This window comes from Buteo buteo, chromosome 17 (assembly GCF_964188355.1).
Source record: "Buteo buteo chromosome 17, bButBut1.hap1.1, whole genome shotgun sequence".
NCBI classification, from domain to species: Eukaryota; Metazoa; Chordata; class Aves; order Accipitriformes; family Accipitridae; genus Buteo; species Buteo buteo.
The window spans coordinates 30,037,665-30,053,057 of NC_134187.1; the positions used below are offsets into that span (position 1 = coordinate 30,037,665).

General features: G+C 61.2%; 3 protein-coding genes across 8 annotated transcripts in view; 1 reads left to right on the forward strand and 2 right to left on the reverse strand.

The window, feature by feature from the left end:
- The window catches only part of AAAS (aladin WD repeat nucleoporin), an 85,851-nt gene extending 77,730 nt beyond the window's left edge, over window positions 1–8,121 (forward strand). Inside the window, exons 1-18 of one of the 5 annotated variants that reach the window (XM_075049613.1) lie at window positions 256–276; window positions 520–649; window positions 951–1,078; window positions 1,534–1,589; window positions 1,783–1,874; window positions 2,245–2,291; window positions 2,843–2,941; window positions 3,332–3,520; window positions 3,759–3,902; window positions 4,073–4,193; window positions 4,471–4,595; window positions 4,834–4,894; window positions 5,071–5,161; window positions 5,726–5,819; window positions 5,957–6,024; window positions 7,060–7,141; window positions 7,482–7,566; window positions 7,812–8,121. In XM_075049613.1, the coding sequence (XP_074905714.1) occupies window positions 533–649; window positions 951–1,078; window positions 1,534–1,589; window positions 1,783–1,874; window positions 2,245–2,291; window positions 2,843–2,941; window positions 3,332–3,520; window positions 3,759–3,902; window positions 4,073–4,193; window positions 4,471–4,595; window positions 4,834–4,894; window positions 5,071–5,161; window positions 5,726–5,819; window positions 5,957–6,024; window positions 7,060–7,141; window positions 7,482–7,566; window positions 7,812–7,925 (1,713 nt within the window). In that variant the 5' untranslated portion in view covers window positions 256–276; window positions 520–532 and the 3' untranslated portion in view covers window positions 7,926–8,121. The other 4 variants (XM_075049612.1, XM_075049615.1, XM_075049614.1 and 1 more) reach the window with 4 other exon arrangements.
- Window positions 8,122–9,675: 1,554 nt separating this feature from the next.
- MYG1 (MYG1 exonuclease) lies at window positions 9,676–12,793 on the reverse strand. The gene is made up of 7 exons (XM_075049645.1): window positions 12,602–12,793; window positions 11,977–12,089; window positions 11,736–11,895; window positions 11,370–11,519; window positions 11,168–11,290; window positions 10,288–10,469; window positions 9,676–10,195 (listed from the first exon to the last, which is right to left on the reverse strand). The coding sequence occupies exons 1-7, from the start codon at window positions 12,791–12,793 to the stop codon at window positions 10,018–10,020; spliced, it is 1,098 nt and encodes a 365-aa protein (XP_074905746.1). The 3' UTR covers window positions 9,676–10,017.
- Window positions 12,794–13,537: 744 nt separating this feature from the next.
- The window catches only part of VDR (vitamin D receptor), a 39,408-nt gene continuing 37,552 nt past the window's right edge, over window positions 13,538–15,393 (reverse strand). For both annotated transcript variants that reach the window (XM_075049635.1, XM_075049636.1), the window contains 2 exons: window positions 14,983–15,099; window positions 13,538–14,839 (listed from right to left, as the gene is read on the reverse strand). In XM_075049635.1, coding sequence (XP_074905736.1) covers window positions 14,580–14,839; window positions 14,983–15,099 — 377 coding nt within the window. In that variant the 3' untranslated portion in view covers window positions 13,538–14,579. The remainder of the gene's footprint in view (window positions 14,840–14,982; window positions 15,100–15,393) is intronic.

A 15,393-nucleotide genomic window follows, 5' to 3' on the forward strand; every position in this document is an offset into this window, starting at 1 on the left:
GTGGGGGGAGCCCCCAATTCACAGGAGGTGTGTGGGGGGGGTCCGCTACAGAGGGCAAGACGAGGCACACAGTCACCGCAGAGGCAGACCGGGCAGGGAGGGGTGCCCACCCGCCGTGTGTCTGTCTCTCTGTCTGTCCGTGTCCCCCCCTCACCGTGCTCGAACTGGGGGGGTCGCGGCCCCTTTAATTCCCCCCTCCGGGCCGCCAGGGGGCGCGCGAAGGCGGCCGCGCCGGGGATTGACCCTCGCCGGCCCCCGTCCGCGCGCTCGGAACGGGTGAGGACAACATGGCGGCCCCCGGGGCCTGAGAAAGGGGGGGGGGGGGGGAGGCGGTTTGTGTTGGGGTTGTGAGGGGCTGAGGAGGCGGCTTCGGGCTGAATAGGGGGATTCCTTCCCCCTCAGCGTTCCCCCTCGCTGCTCGCAGGTTTTGCTGGGCAGGGACTTAGCGGGGGGAGGGCTATGGGGGGGATTTTGGGGGGGGGTATTTCTCAGCCCCTCAGCCCGTTTTTTCCCCCCCAGGCCCCGCGGCGGGATGTGTTCCTTAGCGCTCTTCCCGCCTCCGCCGGCCCCCGGGGACATCACCCTCTACGAGGTCAATAACAGCTTGGTCTGCGGCCGCCTCCATGAGCAGCTCACCTTCCAGAACCAGGTGAACCCCCCCCCGCCAGACCCGGGGGTAACGCATTGACACCCCCCCCGTGACTGGAGTTTCAGCCCCTTCTGCTGGGGGTGTTTTCTCCTCACCCCCCTCAGAGGTTCCCCTCAGCCATGAAGGAGGCGGGCTCACACCTGGGGGGTTTCTTCATCCCTTCACTCCATCTTTGCTTCCCGTCTTTTATCACATCGCTATTTGCTTTTTGCAACTGGGGGGGGGGTGTCCTTTCCCAGCTGCCCCCAGACCCGCCTCGAGCTCAGCTGCCTCGCTCACCACACGGTTTCTGTGCCTGCAGCTGGCAGACCTGCCCGTCCTCAGCCTGCCCAAGGAAACCCTGAAGGCTCACAGCCGGCTGGAGCACAGCACCCAGCCGGCCTTCATCCACCACCGCGAGTCCCTCTGGAAGGGATGCCTCAGTGCCTGGTGAGTGTGTGTGTGGTGTCCCCTCCACGCTCAGAAACAGCCAAGTCTGTGGGAGGCAAAGCTGGGAGCTGCCTGTTCACTTAAAATCTGCTCTCAAACGCCCTTCCCCGTACCTGTCCTGCAGCCACTTCACCCTGGAACATGGCAGAGGCTTCTTTGCCCCTTCAGCTCTCACCCATGAGCAGTGGGAATATACAGCCTGCTCCCAGTCTGAGCTTCCTGAGAGAGTTTTGGGGGGGTTCATAATATAGCTGAGAGCTCAGCGCAGCTGGGGGCAGGTCCAGCAGTCACTGGTGACTGGGGTAAGTGCCCTCAGCTGAGGGGAGAGCTGGTTTGGAGGCCCCGGGTGTTCTCAGCAGGTGAGGGGGATTTTGTGGGGATGGGGAGAGAGGTGGCCTGGGCTTTGCGTCACCAACATACGGGGTGAGGGAGGCTGACCGAGCTTTCTGCTGCAGGCGGGACGTGGGGCTGTGCGGGGTGCTGAAAGAGATCGCCAATGCCGAGGAGGAGGGTGAGTCTGGGCTGCTCAGGGAAGACCTGGAGATCTCCCGGGTCTCTCCAGATCTCACTTTGATCCTTTGGTTCCCTTCATCCCCTTTTCCGTCATGCCTGTCCCTGCCTGTCGTAGCTGCCTGTGCTTCCTCTGCCCGTCAGGCCTCTCGTTGAAGACCATGGAAGATCTGATGGTCCTTTTCTCTCCGCAGGGCTGCAGTGGGTGAAGGCGGGCTCAAGGTATCTGCTGGCAGTGTGCCACTGGCTCTCCTCACTGCATGGCTCCCTGTTCCCTCACCTCTCGGTGAGTCTTTTTGGTGCTTTACCTTCATGCTCGGGAAGGCAGGGATGATGCAGCATGTCTGGCGACGCTGACCCTGTGCCGGTGGGCTGGTTTGCATGGCGGGTGGGTGCTTCTCAGCTGAAAACACAGCAAAATATTTCTCCTGGTGGTGCCCAGCTACAAACGCTGCAAGTTTCCTTTGCCAAAGGGGGGAGAATGGGTGCTGGAAAGGCATTAGGACAGCAAAACGCTCCAAGAGAGACCGAAATCGAGATGGGGGGAGAAGGAAGAGGGGGTGTTTGGACACGGGGGGGGTCCTCACTGCTGTACCAGAGGCAGCTCCTGCTCTCACGTGCACTGTCAGCTCATTGTTAACTCTTCTCCCCCAAAGCTAACCAGCGAAGACATGATCGCGGCGTTCTCCCAGGCGGTGGACTGGTGAGTCCTGCGTGTTGTGAATACCGTTGTCCATGGGTGTCTGTAAAACCCTACAAAAGGGGGTTGTGGAGCTGAGCGAAGCGGGTGGGGGTACAAGGACAGGATCACCCCATTTTTTAGGTGTTCAGCCTCCCCATTAGAGAGATGTTGGGGCAAATATTTCCCCATTGCCTCTGGCTGCCCCAGTTTGTGTACAATGATGAAGGGGCAAATCATGCCCCAATGCACTGCACGTGAAGGAAACAGCATTAAACTAGATCAGCGCTTGGAAAATTCCTCCAAATATCAACCCTAGACTGTTTGTTAACTGGCTCCTCAGCAGAGCCCTGCGAGTAATTGGCAGGAACACGGAATTTATCAGAGAAAATGGTCCCATTCAGCAGCAAAAAGGAAGTTTTATTTTACTGGTGACTCTAGGAACTGCCTTTGTCAGCCCTGGGGTGCTGCTAGGTGGTCATGCCTGATGCCTGAGAACCCATCACCGCTGCCTTGAGCCGGGAACACTGGTGTGGCAGCTGGCATGCCTCACCCTGTTCCATTCCTCCCTCCAGGGCCGGCTGCACCATCCGGGCCTTTGCCTGGCACCCCCACACCAGCAAGTTTGCCGTGGCTCTTCTGGATGACTCCATTCGGGTCTACAACTCCAACAGGTGAGGGCTGGGCCGCTCCTTGAGCACTGCTGGCCATGTCCTGGGAGACACTGTTCCTCAGGGAGTGCCTCCGCAGAACCCCCTGCTCCCCGTTTTGCCCTCTCACATCCACCTCCAGCACGTGCCGAGGATTCCTCCTCCATCTCTGCCCTGCGCTGCCTTGGCGTTCGCTTGGGCTTTGCTCTCGCTGGCACTGTATGTCCCCAGAACCTCTTGCTGTGTAGCCAGAGCTCTGCAAGGACATCGCCGAAAATCTCTGGCCTTAAGTTTTGGTTTTTCTTTCCCTCCCTGCTCTGTAGCTCCTGGGGGCATCCCGGGTGGCACAAAGCCTGGCTGCCATCACAGGCGGAGCAGCCTCTTGGGTGTCATTGAGTCTCCTTTCTCCTCCAGGTCTCCCTGCTCCCCCAGTGCATGTAAAGCCCTCCTCAGGAGAAGACTCTGCCGGCTGGTCCTGCAGCCCTCCCCGCACCTCCCTGCAGAGGCACTCTCCCCCAGCTGGAATTTCAAGCCAGCAAGTCCCACCTCCCACCCAGGGGCCGGGCCGTGGGCAGCATGGGGCACGACACTTAATTGCATGAGGTGTGCTCTGGCTTGCTGCACGGTGCTGGTGTCACCTGGCTGGGATCTCCTCTGTCCCCCCCTGGGAAGCAGGTCACGGTGGGGCACATCCCCCACTTCTCACTCTATGCTTTTAGGCCCCCACTGTGGTCAGAGCTGGAGAGAGGACACTGGGAGACAGCCCGTGGCCCAGCTCAGGCTGTGTGAGGACCCTTGATCCCCATTTTTCCTTTTGTCACGATTCCCTCCTCTCCGGCAGTGCCACCATCCCCTCGCTGAAGCATCGCCTGCAGAGGAACGTGGCCGCCATGGCCTGGAAGCCACTCTGTGCCTCCATCCTTGCCGTCGCCTGCCAGAGCTGCGTCCTGGTGTGGCACCTGGATCCCACCTCCCTCTCCACCAGGTGACAGCCCCACACGTCTCCCCGGCACTTCCGTGGGTTGTTGCAAGCCCGTTTGGGTTGACGCCAGGCAGGTGCCCATCCTGCCAGCAGACAAAGCACTGGCTTTCAGCAGCACATGGGCCAGCCCTTCTCACAATCGACTGCAGTGGTTTCTCTCTCCTTCCCTACAGACCATCATCTGGCTGCGCTCAGGTGCTGTCCTACCCAGGGCACAGCCCCGTCACCAGCCTGGCATGGGCTCCCAGCGGGGAGGTGCTGCTCTCAGCATCACCGGTCAACACGGCCATGCTGGTGAGTAAGAGGCTGAACCTCCGGGGGTGCTGCCTTTGGGATACCAGAACCGTGAGCCCACCGTGGGGTCACCAAGGGCCGGTTCGGCTGTGAGACTGCTGGGGACAGGCGGCATTTCCTCGGAGGATGGATTAGGCAGCTCCTGAATTTGAACTAGATCTGAAAGCATCAGTCTGTATTCCCTAATGCACGCAAAACCACCCCCAAAGCTGTGCTAACTACCTGGTCAGAGTTCAGGTCCTGGTGTCATTATCCTTCTTGTTGTCCTCTCCTTCAGGTGTGGGATGTGTCCACCGAAAACTGCGTCCAGCTGCAGTGGTTTGGGGGTGGCGGTGTCACTTATTTGGCTTGGTCGCCCGATGGCAGCAAGGTCCTGGCAGCCGCTCCCTCCGCAGTGTTCAGGTGAGCTCCCCGCCTGCAAGATGTTTTATTTCAGTCCTTATTATCTTTTTCATTTGCTCCAAACTGAAGCAGATCTGGATTCTTTGTGTCCTAACTGCTCTCATCCTTACTGCATCTGATGTGGCGGGTAAAAAGGGGTGGGCAATTGTGTCTGATGTCTTGGGCTTCTCTCAGAGCAGCAGAATGGGGGCAGATCTCGGGAGTTTGTCCCGCTCATTTCTGTCTGTCTCTCTTGCAGAGTGTGGGAAGCTCAGATGTGGACATGTGAGCGGTGGCCCACTATCAAAGGACGCTGCCAGGTAGGATGGGGACATTCCCCACCCCTGTGGGGCACAGGTTGCCTCCAAGACCCTCGGGGGTGTGTACTGTGTTTTACTAAATGCCCCCCATTTCCAGCTGGCTCCACAAAGTCCCTTGCAAGCTGCTACCTCCCTGGCCTGGGTAGTGGGTGTTAACATGGCTCTGTGTCCCGCAGACAGGGTGCTGGAGCCCTGATGGCAGCCGACTGCTCTTCACGGTGCTGGGTGCGTCTGTCATCTACTCCTTGTCTTTCTCGGAGTACAGGGGTGAGTCTGCCTGAGCCAACCGCCCAGGCAAAGCTTTCCCAGAGCCGGTGGCTGGTCCCCAAGTGATCTTCTTGCTTTTCGCTGTGGCTGAGCTTAGGCAGATGGGCTTTTTGCTTATTAGCTGCATTTTCCAGCCTGCTGGGACAGCGACAGGCAAAGCCAGGACACACAGTGGGAAGAGTGTCTCAGGGGTCTCTCAAAGCACAAATCTCTGCGGGGTCGAGTTTTTTTCCCCCTCACGTTGCTTCTTGCTCACAGTTATGAGTTTGCAGTCACAAATGGTTTGCAGAGAAACTTTTACAGCGGGTTAAATGCCCAGCTCCTGTGGCTTTTTTTCCATGGAGGTGGCTGGTCCTGATGTTTGTGGAGGGGAAACCTCTCCTGTCCTCCACCCCAAACATAAGCAGATGATACCGGGCTAGCAGCACGTTGCCCCACAGCTGCTCTAAGAAACAGAGAGGAATTCTGCATCACTTTGGAAATAAAAGTGTGATTTAGGGCAGTGAGATGACCCACACAGTAATTTAAGCAGGAGACATGAAGTGACCAGGCTGTTTGTTTCAGGGGAGATGCAAGGGCAAGTGGGAGGCTCAAAAACAGCTTCTATCGTGGCAGATCTGTCTGAGACCACCTTCGAGACACTCTATGGGGAGGAGAGGTGGGTCTGGCTGCACCTGTTGCCCTAATGCAACACCTGGGATGCAGAGGGGTCTGCGCCCCCCTCGGCAGCACCCCCCAGGTGCTGGGGACATTGGCTGGAGGGGGGTACTTCACTGCTGCTCGTGCTGGTTTCAGGATTGGAGGAGAAATCCACTCCATGGTGTGGGACCCCACCGGTGAGAGACTCGCAGTGATCATCAGAGGTAAGAAGGAGGTACTGCCTCCACCCTGCCTGCCCCAGTGCCAGGCTTTGCCTGAAAATCCCCCTTCCAGTAGGCAGAAGGGGCACAAACCCTGTGGGGGAGAGAAGTCAGGTTGGGAAGGCAGCACCCACCCTCTATCCTTCCTCACCATGACTCCGCTCCTCTGTATCCTTCAGAGAGGGATGCGTCCGAGTTCCCTCCCCACTTCCAGTCGGACGAATCACCTCTCCCAACCCCCCCGCAAGGTCTCCACATTCCCACAGCGCCCACATCATGCCTGGAGCCTGACTGGGCCTCTTGGCTCCGTTTTTTTAGGAGCAGCCCTTGGGATAATTGAGCCATTCAGGCTCTCCTGGATGGGCCCCGCTCTGAGACAAAGCGGACCTTTGAGGGAACACCAAAACGTGGTGCTGGGGATGCTGGTGCCTTGGGCTCCCTCCCTGCATGCCACCGGTGGGGAGACAGGCGAAGCTGCTGGGCCGAAACTCAGCAGCTTGGTTCATTTGCTGTGCTTAAAGCTGGGTGGGGAAGAAACCAGGTGGGGGAAAACCCTGAGGGTACAAGGACTCCCATAGCTGTCCCCCCCTGTCTTCTGCACCTCCAGGTAGGTCCTGTGAGGATCTCGGTGCAGAAACTGCAACGGAATGGAAAATACCCTTCATATTGGAGAGACAGGGCCCCCACGTCACACCTTACAGGCTGGGGTGTTTCCAAAGGAGTCGCCTCATCTCTTGCCCAAACCCTTCTCAGCCAAACCTAGCTACCTGAGACCTCGGAGCCAGCTTTAAATCACTGAGAGGTCTTTGAAAGCCCCATCCCAGAATCCTGCTTGCCTCTGTGTGAGGAAAACGCAGACCTCAGCCAGCTTTCCCTTGGTGTCTGCCTGCCTCTGCAGTGCCCAGCTGCCTCCAGTTGCTCCCCACAAAAACCTGACCTCCACATCCCCGGTCTCATGTTGGGGGGCCCGTAAGTGTGCCTGTGCTGTCCCTCGGACAAGGGAAGGCCTTACTGCTCCTTCTCTCTTCCCTCCTGCAGGGCATGCTGATGTTCCTGAGAGCCAGACGGTCATTGCTGTGTTTCGCACCCGCAACAGCCCCGTGTTTGAGCTCCTGCCGTGGTGCGTAGTAGCGCATTTTTGGGTTGGTTGCATACCAGCAGTCCCCTGGGGAGTGGTGGGGAAGAGCAGACCCCCCTGGAGCAGAGAGATGCTGCTGCTCTGTGCTCCTGCTTCAGGCAGTGTCACCGTTTTTACCCCAGAATCAGTTATGTTTTGGCCATATTGTCCATTATCCACCTCAAAACCCTTCGCTTCAGGTTGCCCTTGCCTGGTGCATCCCAGCAGGGCCCAAACATTTCCGCTTAACCACAAGCTACCCTGAAGGCGCTGTGTTTTGGTGGTATGACCAAGTACTGCCCCACGGTCGTGCTGTAACTGTGGCTTTTCCTTTCCCCTGCAGTGGTTTCCTGCGGGGCGAGTGCGGCGCGCAGCCCCAGCTCATCGCCTTCCACCCCTGCTTCAAGAAAGGCGCCCTCCTGACCGTGGTAAGTGCAGTCCCCAGTTTTGGCAGCAGTTTTGGGGGCTCCCCATCGCTGTCCCTGAGGGAGATCAATCCAGTGGCAGAGCAGGGAAGGTGGAAAAACCTCCCTACAGTGTCCCCGTGGGGAGGAGGGGGTGGGGAAGGTGTCCTTGCTGGGATCATGGGGAAGACAAGAGGGTGATGCTTGTACTGTCATCCCCTGTTGTGTCCTGTACTCATCTGCTTCCTCCCATCCTCTTCCCCCTCCAGTGCTGGTCCACGGGGAAGATCAGCCACATCCCCTTCTTCTTCATGAGCGCCCACGTCCCGTGCACCAGCTCCAGCCCAAGCCCCGTCATAGCCAGCACCAGTGTGTGCGAGTAGCCCATCTTGGAGCTGTGATAACACCTGGGTCCACAACAGCATCTTCCTGAAGAGCCGGTGCTGGGACGCTCCCTCCGCATCCTCCATCCTCCTCCTGGGACACACAGCCTGACCTCAGGTGCCTTTAATACCTTCTCAGGGTCTCACAGCTCACAGGGCTGGTGCTGTACAGATTAAAAGTGAATCTTTTTCCCCTCGCCTTCTCCATGCCTTGTTCTTTCCTCAGGTGGGGTGGGGCTGAAAGTTTTGTGTGGGGCAAGTTCTCAAAGTCCCATGGGTCTGTGCATGTTTCTGGGACTCCAGTGCTGCTTTTCCATGTCAAAAATAGCTGGGGGCGAACCTGCAAGAGAACATCCATTCCCTGTGCCTTAAATCAGTTTTAATTAAGGCAGCTGCTGCAATGTTGGGGTGCTGGTGGGTGAGCCCTCTGCAGCCCATGGGCCCTGGGGCTTTGTTTTGGGGTTGAAGAGCTGCTGCCCTAAGGGGAAAGGGGAGGGCAGAGGGGGCTGAGGGGTCCTCGGCTGCAAGCACAGCCTCTGGGCTTTGCCTTGAGGGTGGGAAGAACCACCCAAAGTGAACCAAAAACTCTGTGAGTCCATAAAAACTGAAACTTGGCCCATTTGGGGCTGCAGCCAGACAGCGAACGTGCCAGCCCACGTGAGCCCAACCAGCGCTGAAGCGGTTGCGGGGGGCAGATGGGCCACCCCCCTGCCCAGAGCAGGGATTAATGGTGAGGCTGGAGGGGGGCAGCGTGGTTAAACCCCGGGATTACACGTGCTTAATCCCTGGGATTACACAGTAATAGCTCTGCTAAAGCCTGGGGCACGGAGATGAGTGGGAGAGCAGAAGGTCCCTGCTCAGCCCCATACCCTTGGCTCCACAAACACCCCCAGGACCCCCAAAATCCTCCCCAAAGCCAAGCCCAAACACAGGGCAGGGAAAACCCCACACAGGGGCAAGGACAGCAGCAGCCAGCCCCTCAGCGGTGCTGCACAGGGAGCAGAGCCTGGATGGGGGTGGCACGAGGATATGGGGTGAAAACAATGGGATACGAACCCACTCCAGCCGCTGGGGCAGGTCTGGGGGGGGCCCTCACGTCCCCGGGGCTCCCTGGTTTGCTGCTGGTGATGGCTCGTGTCCACGGTGCCTAAGAGGACGGTGCTGAGTGTCTCTTCCTCGCCCTCCTCCTCCTCCTCCTTTGGGCTGGGTGGTTCGCAGGGCAGCGCCCGCAGGTACTCGAGGTGCAACCGGGTCTCAGCTCGGCTCCTCCGGACGTATCGGCCCACGTAGATGAGGATGGCGCCGAGCCACCCACCCACAGCCACCAGTACCACCACGTCCGGCGCCCGTGGCTGTCCGCCCCCCCCCAGGGTCTCGTTGTGGCTGCTGGTGGGGGGCAGCACTGGTGGGGCCCCCCCCAGGTATCTGCAACCCCATGGGCAGGCAGGCAGCCCCAGTGCCAGCAGGAGCAGCCAGGCTGCCCGCATCGCCCTGCGACAGGAGGCTGGAAGCGAGGGGGGGCTCCCTGTTTCCCCCTCTGCACCGCCAGCTGCACGGGTTTGTGGCGGGGGGGCAGCAGGATGCCTGGGTTCCCCTCCCAGGCTCCCAGTATGGGGAGGGGTGTGGGGGGGATGACGCCTGCACCCACTTCTGCACCCCTATTCACAGCCCCTTGCAAGCCCATATCGCTCTGCACCCCAAGGACCCCCTCGACACACCTCCCTCATCCCCACTGCCTGAACAGCAAATGCACTGGGAACACACTGGGTTTTACTGGCATTGGGAACCCATCAGCTGCAGACACGTAACAGGAATGGGGACAATTCTCAGAGAAATGGATCCAAAAAGTCTCTTGGTTTAGGGTCTGACTGGGCTCGCACCAGTCCAACACTGGAACTGGGAGCAGTGACACCCCCAGGGGCAGCTTAGCCCCCTCCAGCCAGCCAGCGTCATTATAGCATCCTGCTGCGATCCCATTCCATGTGCTGAGCAGGGACAATCTCAGCCATCCCCAGCAGCAGTCCCTGGAATCCCCCCCACTGAGCAAGGGGTCCCTTTTGGGGTGACCACGATGGGAGGGGGCTCATCTGCTCTATGCTCCCCCCCCGTGCCGCTGCGCCAGCGTCCGCCGGGCCATCTCCAACGCCCCCTCCCGCGTGCGGTTGCCTCCGATGAAGCCGCTGGCGTGTACGAAGACGCAGCCAGGGATGCCGGTGAGCTGGGACAGCTCCTCGTCCCGCACACCTCGCCAGGGCTCGGGGAGAGGGAGGCTGCAAGGGAGGAGAGGGAGGTGGCAGGTGAAAACCTGGCCCCATGGAGACACCGCCGTGGCTGGGGGACGCAGCAAGGGGACAAGTCTCACCGGCTCTGGAAGGTGTGTGGCCCCGCCGGGACGCTCTGCACCCGCCACTGCCCGCTGCGGTCAGGAAAAAGCACCAGCTGGAGGGGGTCGGGCAGCGCCAGCTCCTGCTCCAGGCTGAAGACATGCTCCTTCCAGGGGCAGCCGCCCTGCGGGAGCTCCAGCACCACCCCGCTCACGTCTACCTGGGTAGGGGGGACATGCTGGGCACACGGGGGTCCTGCCCACGCAGGCCCCGCACCATCCCATCCCTCGGTTTCCTCCCCAATCCACGTGCATCTGCTGCCGGGTGCTCTGCCGAGCCTGCACGGGGAGCTCTGGGGGTGCAGGAGTGTGTGTGGGAATACTGGGGTGCACAGGGAGGTGTGGGGAAGCACAGGAAGGTCCATGATCATGCACAGTGATGTGGGGGTGCATAGGGGGTGCATGAAGATATTAGGGTGCAGGAGGAGTCACATGCATGGATATAAGGTGTAGGGTACATTGCCACGCGTGGGGATATGGGCATACACAGCTATACATAGGTATATAGGGCACATGAGGGGGTGCACGGCCATGTGTAGGGGCATAGGGGAGCAGAAGGGGGGTACACAGCCATATGTAGGGTTATAGAGGCACAGGAGGGGGTGCACAGCCACGTGTAATGATATAAGGGGAACAGGAGGGGGTGCACACCCACATGCAGGCGTATAGGAGAACAGGAGAGGGTGCAAGGCTGTGTGTAGGGGTATAGGTGGGGGTGCACAGCCATGTGTAGGGATATGGGGTGCAAGAGGCACCCTGGGCCATGCAGGGAGGTTTATACTGAGGGGACGTGGCCTCCCCTCACCCCAACGCTCCCCCCAAACTGTCAGACTCCCCCCAGAACTGGCACGGTGGGTACCTCAAAGCGTCGTCGGATGGCGTCCTCCACCACCACCCGCGCGGGCAGCCAGGCACGGTGGTAGTAGTCGAACCGGTCCATGAACTCGCCCCCAACCAGCTCCATCGCCCGCTTGAACCCCGCCTGGGGATGCAGAAGAGGGTCAGTGGTGGCCCCAAGCAGGGTGGCCCCGCTCCCACCCCGCCACATTCCCCATCCCCACCTCAGTGTCCTGGTCGGGGTCGTTCCAGCGGGGGTTCAGGTGGCCCACGCGGGCACTGAGGGTAGTGGTGAGGGCGTAGCGGGGCTCCCCCTCTGCCTGTGCGATGCCGTTGTCGATGGCATCGATCTCCTGCACAAAGTTCTCGTACAGCTGGGGACAGCGGGGGGACAGAGGGGGTCAGCCCGGCCTGGAGCCTAACTGTGCACCAGTAGCTAGAACAAACCGCTCCCCTCTTTTACGGGGTCCCCCTCCCCAAAGCACTCTTTTATGGGGTGACCCCCACCAAGGGGAAGCCCTGGAGAAAGCTGTGCAGCACTGGGGTAGTCAGAGGCCCCCCTCCCAAGACCCTCTTGGTTCCCTCTGTACCTTATCGTAGAGCACCTTCACGACGGGGCTGTCTTCCGGCTGTCCCAGGAGCCCTGCGAGGATCTGGGAGCCGAAGTGGCAGTAGACCAGCCCAGCGCTGCTCAGCTTCGTGGTCCAGGGCTTGTCGGGCCGGAGGCTCCGCATGGACTGCATGAAGGACCTGCGGGGCCATGGGGTCAGCCCTGAGGGACCCCTGGCATCCAGGGGATCCCGGTGTCCTGCATGGCTGGGGAGGCCTCACCTCTGGTGATGGTCGTAGCGATGTCGCTCGGGGTCGTACTCACCCCCTACGTCCACCACCACATCACACTGGGCCAGGCGCTGGGGGTCCCGGGTGCGCACCACCTCCGCGTCCTGAGGGGGGGGGGGGGGGGGGAGGAGAAGTGAGGCTGGGGAGCCCAGGGTGGTCACCAGGAGTGACCAGGCACCCCCAAGAGCTGCCCCTGGTGAGACCAGGGACCCCGAGGAGGAACTGGGAACTTAAGGGTCACCCCCAGGTGGGACTGGGGACCTGAAGGGTGGCCCCTGGGTGCAACCAGGGACCCCAACGGGTGACTTGGGACTTAAAGGTGGCTCCCGGGTGGGACCAGGGACCCCCAAGTAGGACTGGAGAGCCGAAGGGTGGCCCACAGGTGCGACCGGGAACACCGAGAGGTGCCCCCAGGTAACGGGGAACCCCGAGGGGGGACTGGGCACCTAAGGGCAGCCCTGAAGAGAGATGCGGGCCTCGAGGATGGGCAGGGGTCGGGGTAGTGCACGGTGTCCCTGTCCCGTTGCAGTGGTCCCGGGAGGGAGCCGGCCCGGTACCAAGTGGGCCCAAGCAGGCCACAATCCCGGTCCCACCGTACGGTGGCCCGTGGCCGTACCCGGTAGCGGGGCAGGAGGCGTAGCAGGTAGCACGCCAGCACCTCGTCGCAGTGGAAGGTGCCGTCATGGGTGCCGATACGCGGGGCGGGGGCGGGCTCGGGCCGCAGCCGCTTGGGCCCAGACCCGGCCGCGCCGCCGGTGCCCACGGCGGCGGCCATAAGGCGAGCGGCGCTTCGCATGGCACTGCGCATGCGCAGCCCCCCCCGCCGCTGCAGCGGTACTGCACATGCGCAGCACCGCCTTCCCGAGTCTTCCCGACGGCGCATGCGCCAGCAGCTCCCGCGCACCTGTCCGCCTTCAGCCTGCGCATGCGCCAGCCCCACCCGACCCCTCCCCACCTCTCTGCGCATGCGTTGGCACCGCCCAGCCCTCACCCGTCTGGCCCTGCGCATGCGCCAGCCGCGCCCGGCTGCCGTGCACCGCCCCGCCCCTTCGCCAGCCCCTCCCAGTCCTCGCCCTTCTGTCCTGCGCATGCGCCAGTTCGCCCAGCTCCCCGCCCCTCCGCCACGCGCATGCGCCGGCTCACCCCTCCCTAGCCACGCCTCAGCGCCATCACGCATGCGCCAGCTCACCCCCCGACCCCGCCCGGCCACGGGTGCGCATGCGCCCTGCGCGGAACGGTGGGAGGCGGAGCCAAGGCGGGGCTTAGCTGAGGCCACGCCCCCGCTCGCGCGCTCCGCGGTAAAGGCGGACAGACCGGGGGGGGGGACGGGACAGCCGGACACGTCCGTGGGCAGACGGGGACATACACGGACACAGACACGTAGGTGGGCACAGGGACCGCCCAGCCCGCAGGGGCACCTCCGCCTGTCGTCCTCCCCCCCCCCCCCGGGACAGACATACACGGTCCTGCACAGCCCAGGCAGGGACAGACAGACGGACACGCAGACACCCACCCCCCCCAAAAAAGAAAAACAACGAGCCCAGGCGCCGTTCCCAAGCAAGAGTTTATTTGCGAGGAGGAGCAGCACCCGGCAGCGAGCTGGGCCCCTTCCCAGACACGGTGCAGGGCCCAGAGCGGGGCTGGGGGGGGGACACGACACCCAGGACCCCCCCCCTCTCCCCGGGGGGGGCTGCTCCGCTGGCACCGAGCAGGGACGGTGGCACCGAGCAGCCTCTGGCACCCGGTTCCAGCGTGGCACGGGACGCCGCAAGGTGCCGAAGCCGAACTGGGATGGCGGTCGTTACCGCGACGCCGTCACAGGTTGCGGGGGTCGTGCCCGAGAACCGCAGGAAAAAGGGGTTCAGCTCCGAGAGCCTGGTGTCACCCCGAGATAACCCTGCTCCCCCAAAGCCAGGCAGTAGTGTCGGGAACGCAAATTACAGCTCGTCCGGCTGTTTCCTTTGAGGGCCGAGGACAAAATGTCCACTCTTGGGGCTGACACGGACGTCTCTGGTCTGGTCCCAGTCTCGCAGGGGCTCACGGAGTGGTTTTAGCCGGTCACGTGCGTGGGGACACGGCCCACGGCATTTCCCGGCAGGGCTTCGGGGTGTGCAATTCAGTCGGCGTCTCCCTTTTTGAAAGGGGGGGGGTTGAGCGCTGCAGATTTTAGGAGGGGAGCAGAGGACGTTGCCGAGGGTTCAGCAACGCCGTGAGTCCGCCTCCCCATGCCAAAACACCCCAGCGCTTCTCCTTCCAAGCAGCCCAATTTTTCGGGTCAAGAAAGAAGTGATTCGAGGCAGCCCAGCCTCAAAAGCATCCATAAAGGGATAAGTCAGCTCTCGCAGACGGCAGGGAAGCAGAAAGGCTGCTCACGGACTGGGGGGAAACCACACGGATCTGGGTCTGTCACTGCTCCGCAGCGAGCAAACCTCGGCCGCCGTGGATGAGAAGACAAAGCAGGACCTCCAGTAGTGTGAAACCAAACCGTCTATGTACAAAACTCCTGCCCAGCGTCACGTCTCTCCGCTCGCTGCCTCGGGGAAGCCAGGCTGACTTATCCCTTTACTGGTGGGTGCTCAGCCCCACGGCCGGAGTCAGGAGATCTCGTTGCCGAAGACCTCGAGCACCAGCGGCGTGAGCTGCATGCTGTGCTCGGGCTGGAAGGAGAGGCAGCGGTACTGCTTGGAGTGCTCCTCGTTCAGGCTCCGTAGGTCAGCCAGCTTCTGGATCATCTTGGCGTAGAGCAGGCGGCTGCCGGGAGGAGGGTGCCTGCAGCGGATGTAGGTCTGGAGGATCTCCGAGAGACGGTCCTGGAGGGATTCCACCAGCGAGGTGTCCTGCACGCCTGGGCGATCTAAGAAACACCACGGGTGCAGGGTGACTAACCCTTCCCTTTTCCCAGCTGGCCTCAACAGAGAGGCAGGGAAGGGTGACATTTTTGGGGACACAGCCAAAACCTGGCAGGTTAGCGACGCTGGGGCATGAGTGTGCTCTCACCTGGGGACAGGATGCAGATGGCCATGAGGAGCACGTGCTCTTCTTCGTGAAGGTTCAGCTTCTTCAAGCCAACCTGGAATTTCACGAGCGGCTCGAGCAGGTCCATGCTGTGGCCGGCTGGGAAGAGAAAGGACCTTTAGCACAGCCTGCTCTGGAACAAGATCTCCCACAGCTGAGGGACAAGCGTGGAGCTCGGCAGCTCCTCTTTCAGCACAGCAGAGAGCTGGGACAGTGGAAGAGGACTTTCGATATAGCTTAAAGCATGTTGGTTTTTAATTGTACTTTTCTCCCTAGTAGTTTCTCTGAAGCAGGAGATCATGGAGCAGATTTTGCTTTTGAAATCCATAAAGACAATTAACCTACAAATGTTTTGCCTCCTTATCACCAATTCCACACTGCACTGTGTCCTGC

Bases quoted from the DNA above. Each gene is read 5' to 3' on its own strand.
- MYG1 (XM_075049645.1), bottom strand. From the start codon at position 12,793: ATGCGCAGTGCCATGCGAAGCGCCGCTCGCCTTATGGCCGCCGCCGTG. The intron at 11,896-11,976 runs GTGAGGCCTCCC...ATGGCCCCGCAG, and splicing joins CGCTACGACCATCACCAGAG to GTCCTTCATGCAGTCCATGC. The intron at 10,470-11,167 runs GTACCCACCGTG...CCCCCTACCCAG, and splicing joins CCATCCGACGACGCTTTGAG to GTAGACGTGAGCGGGGTGGT.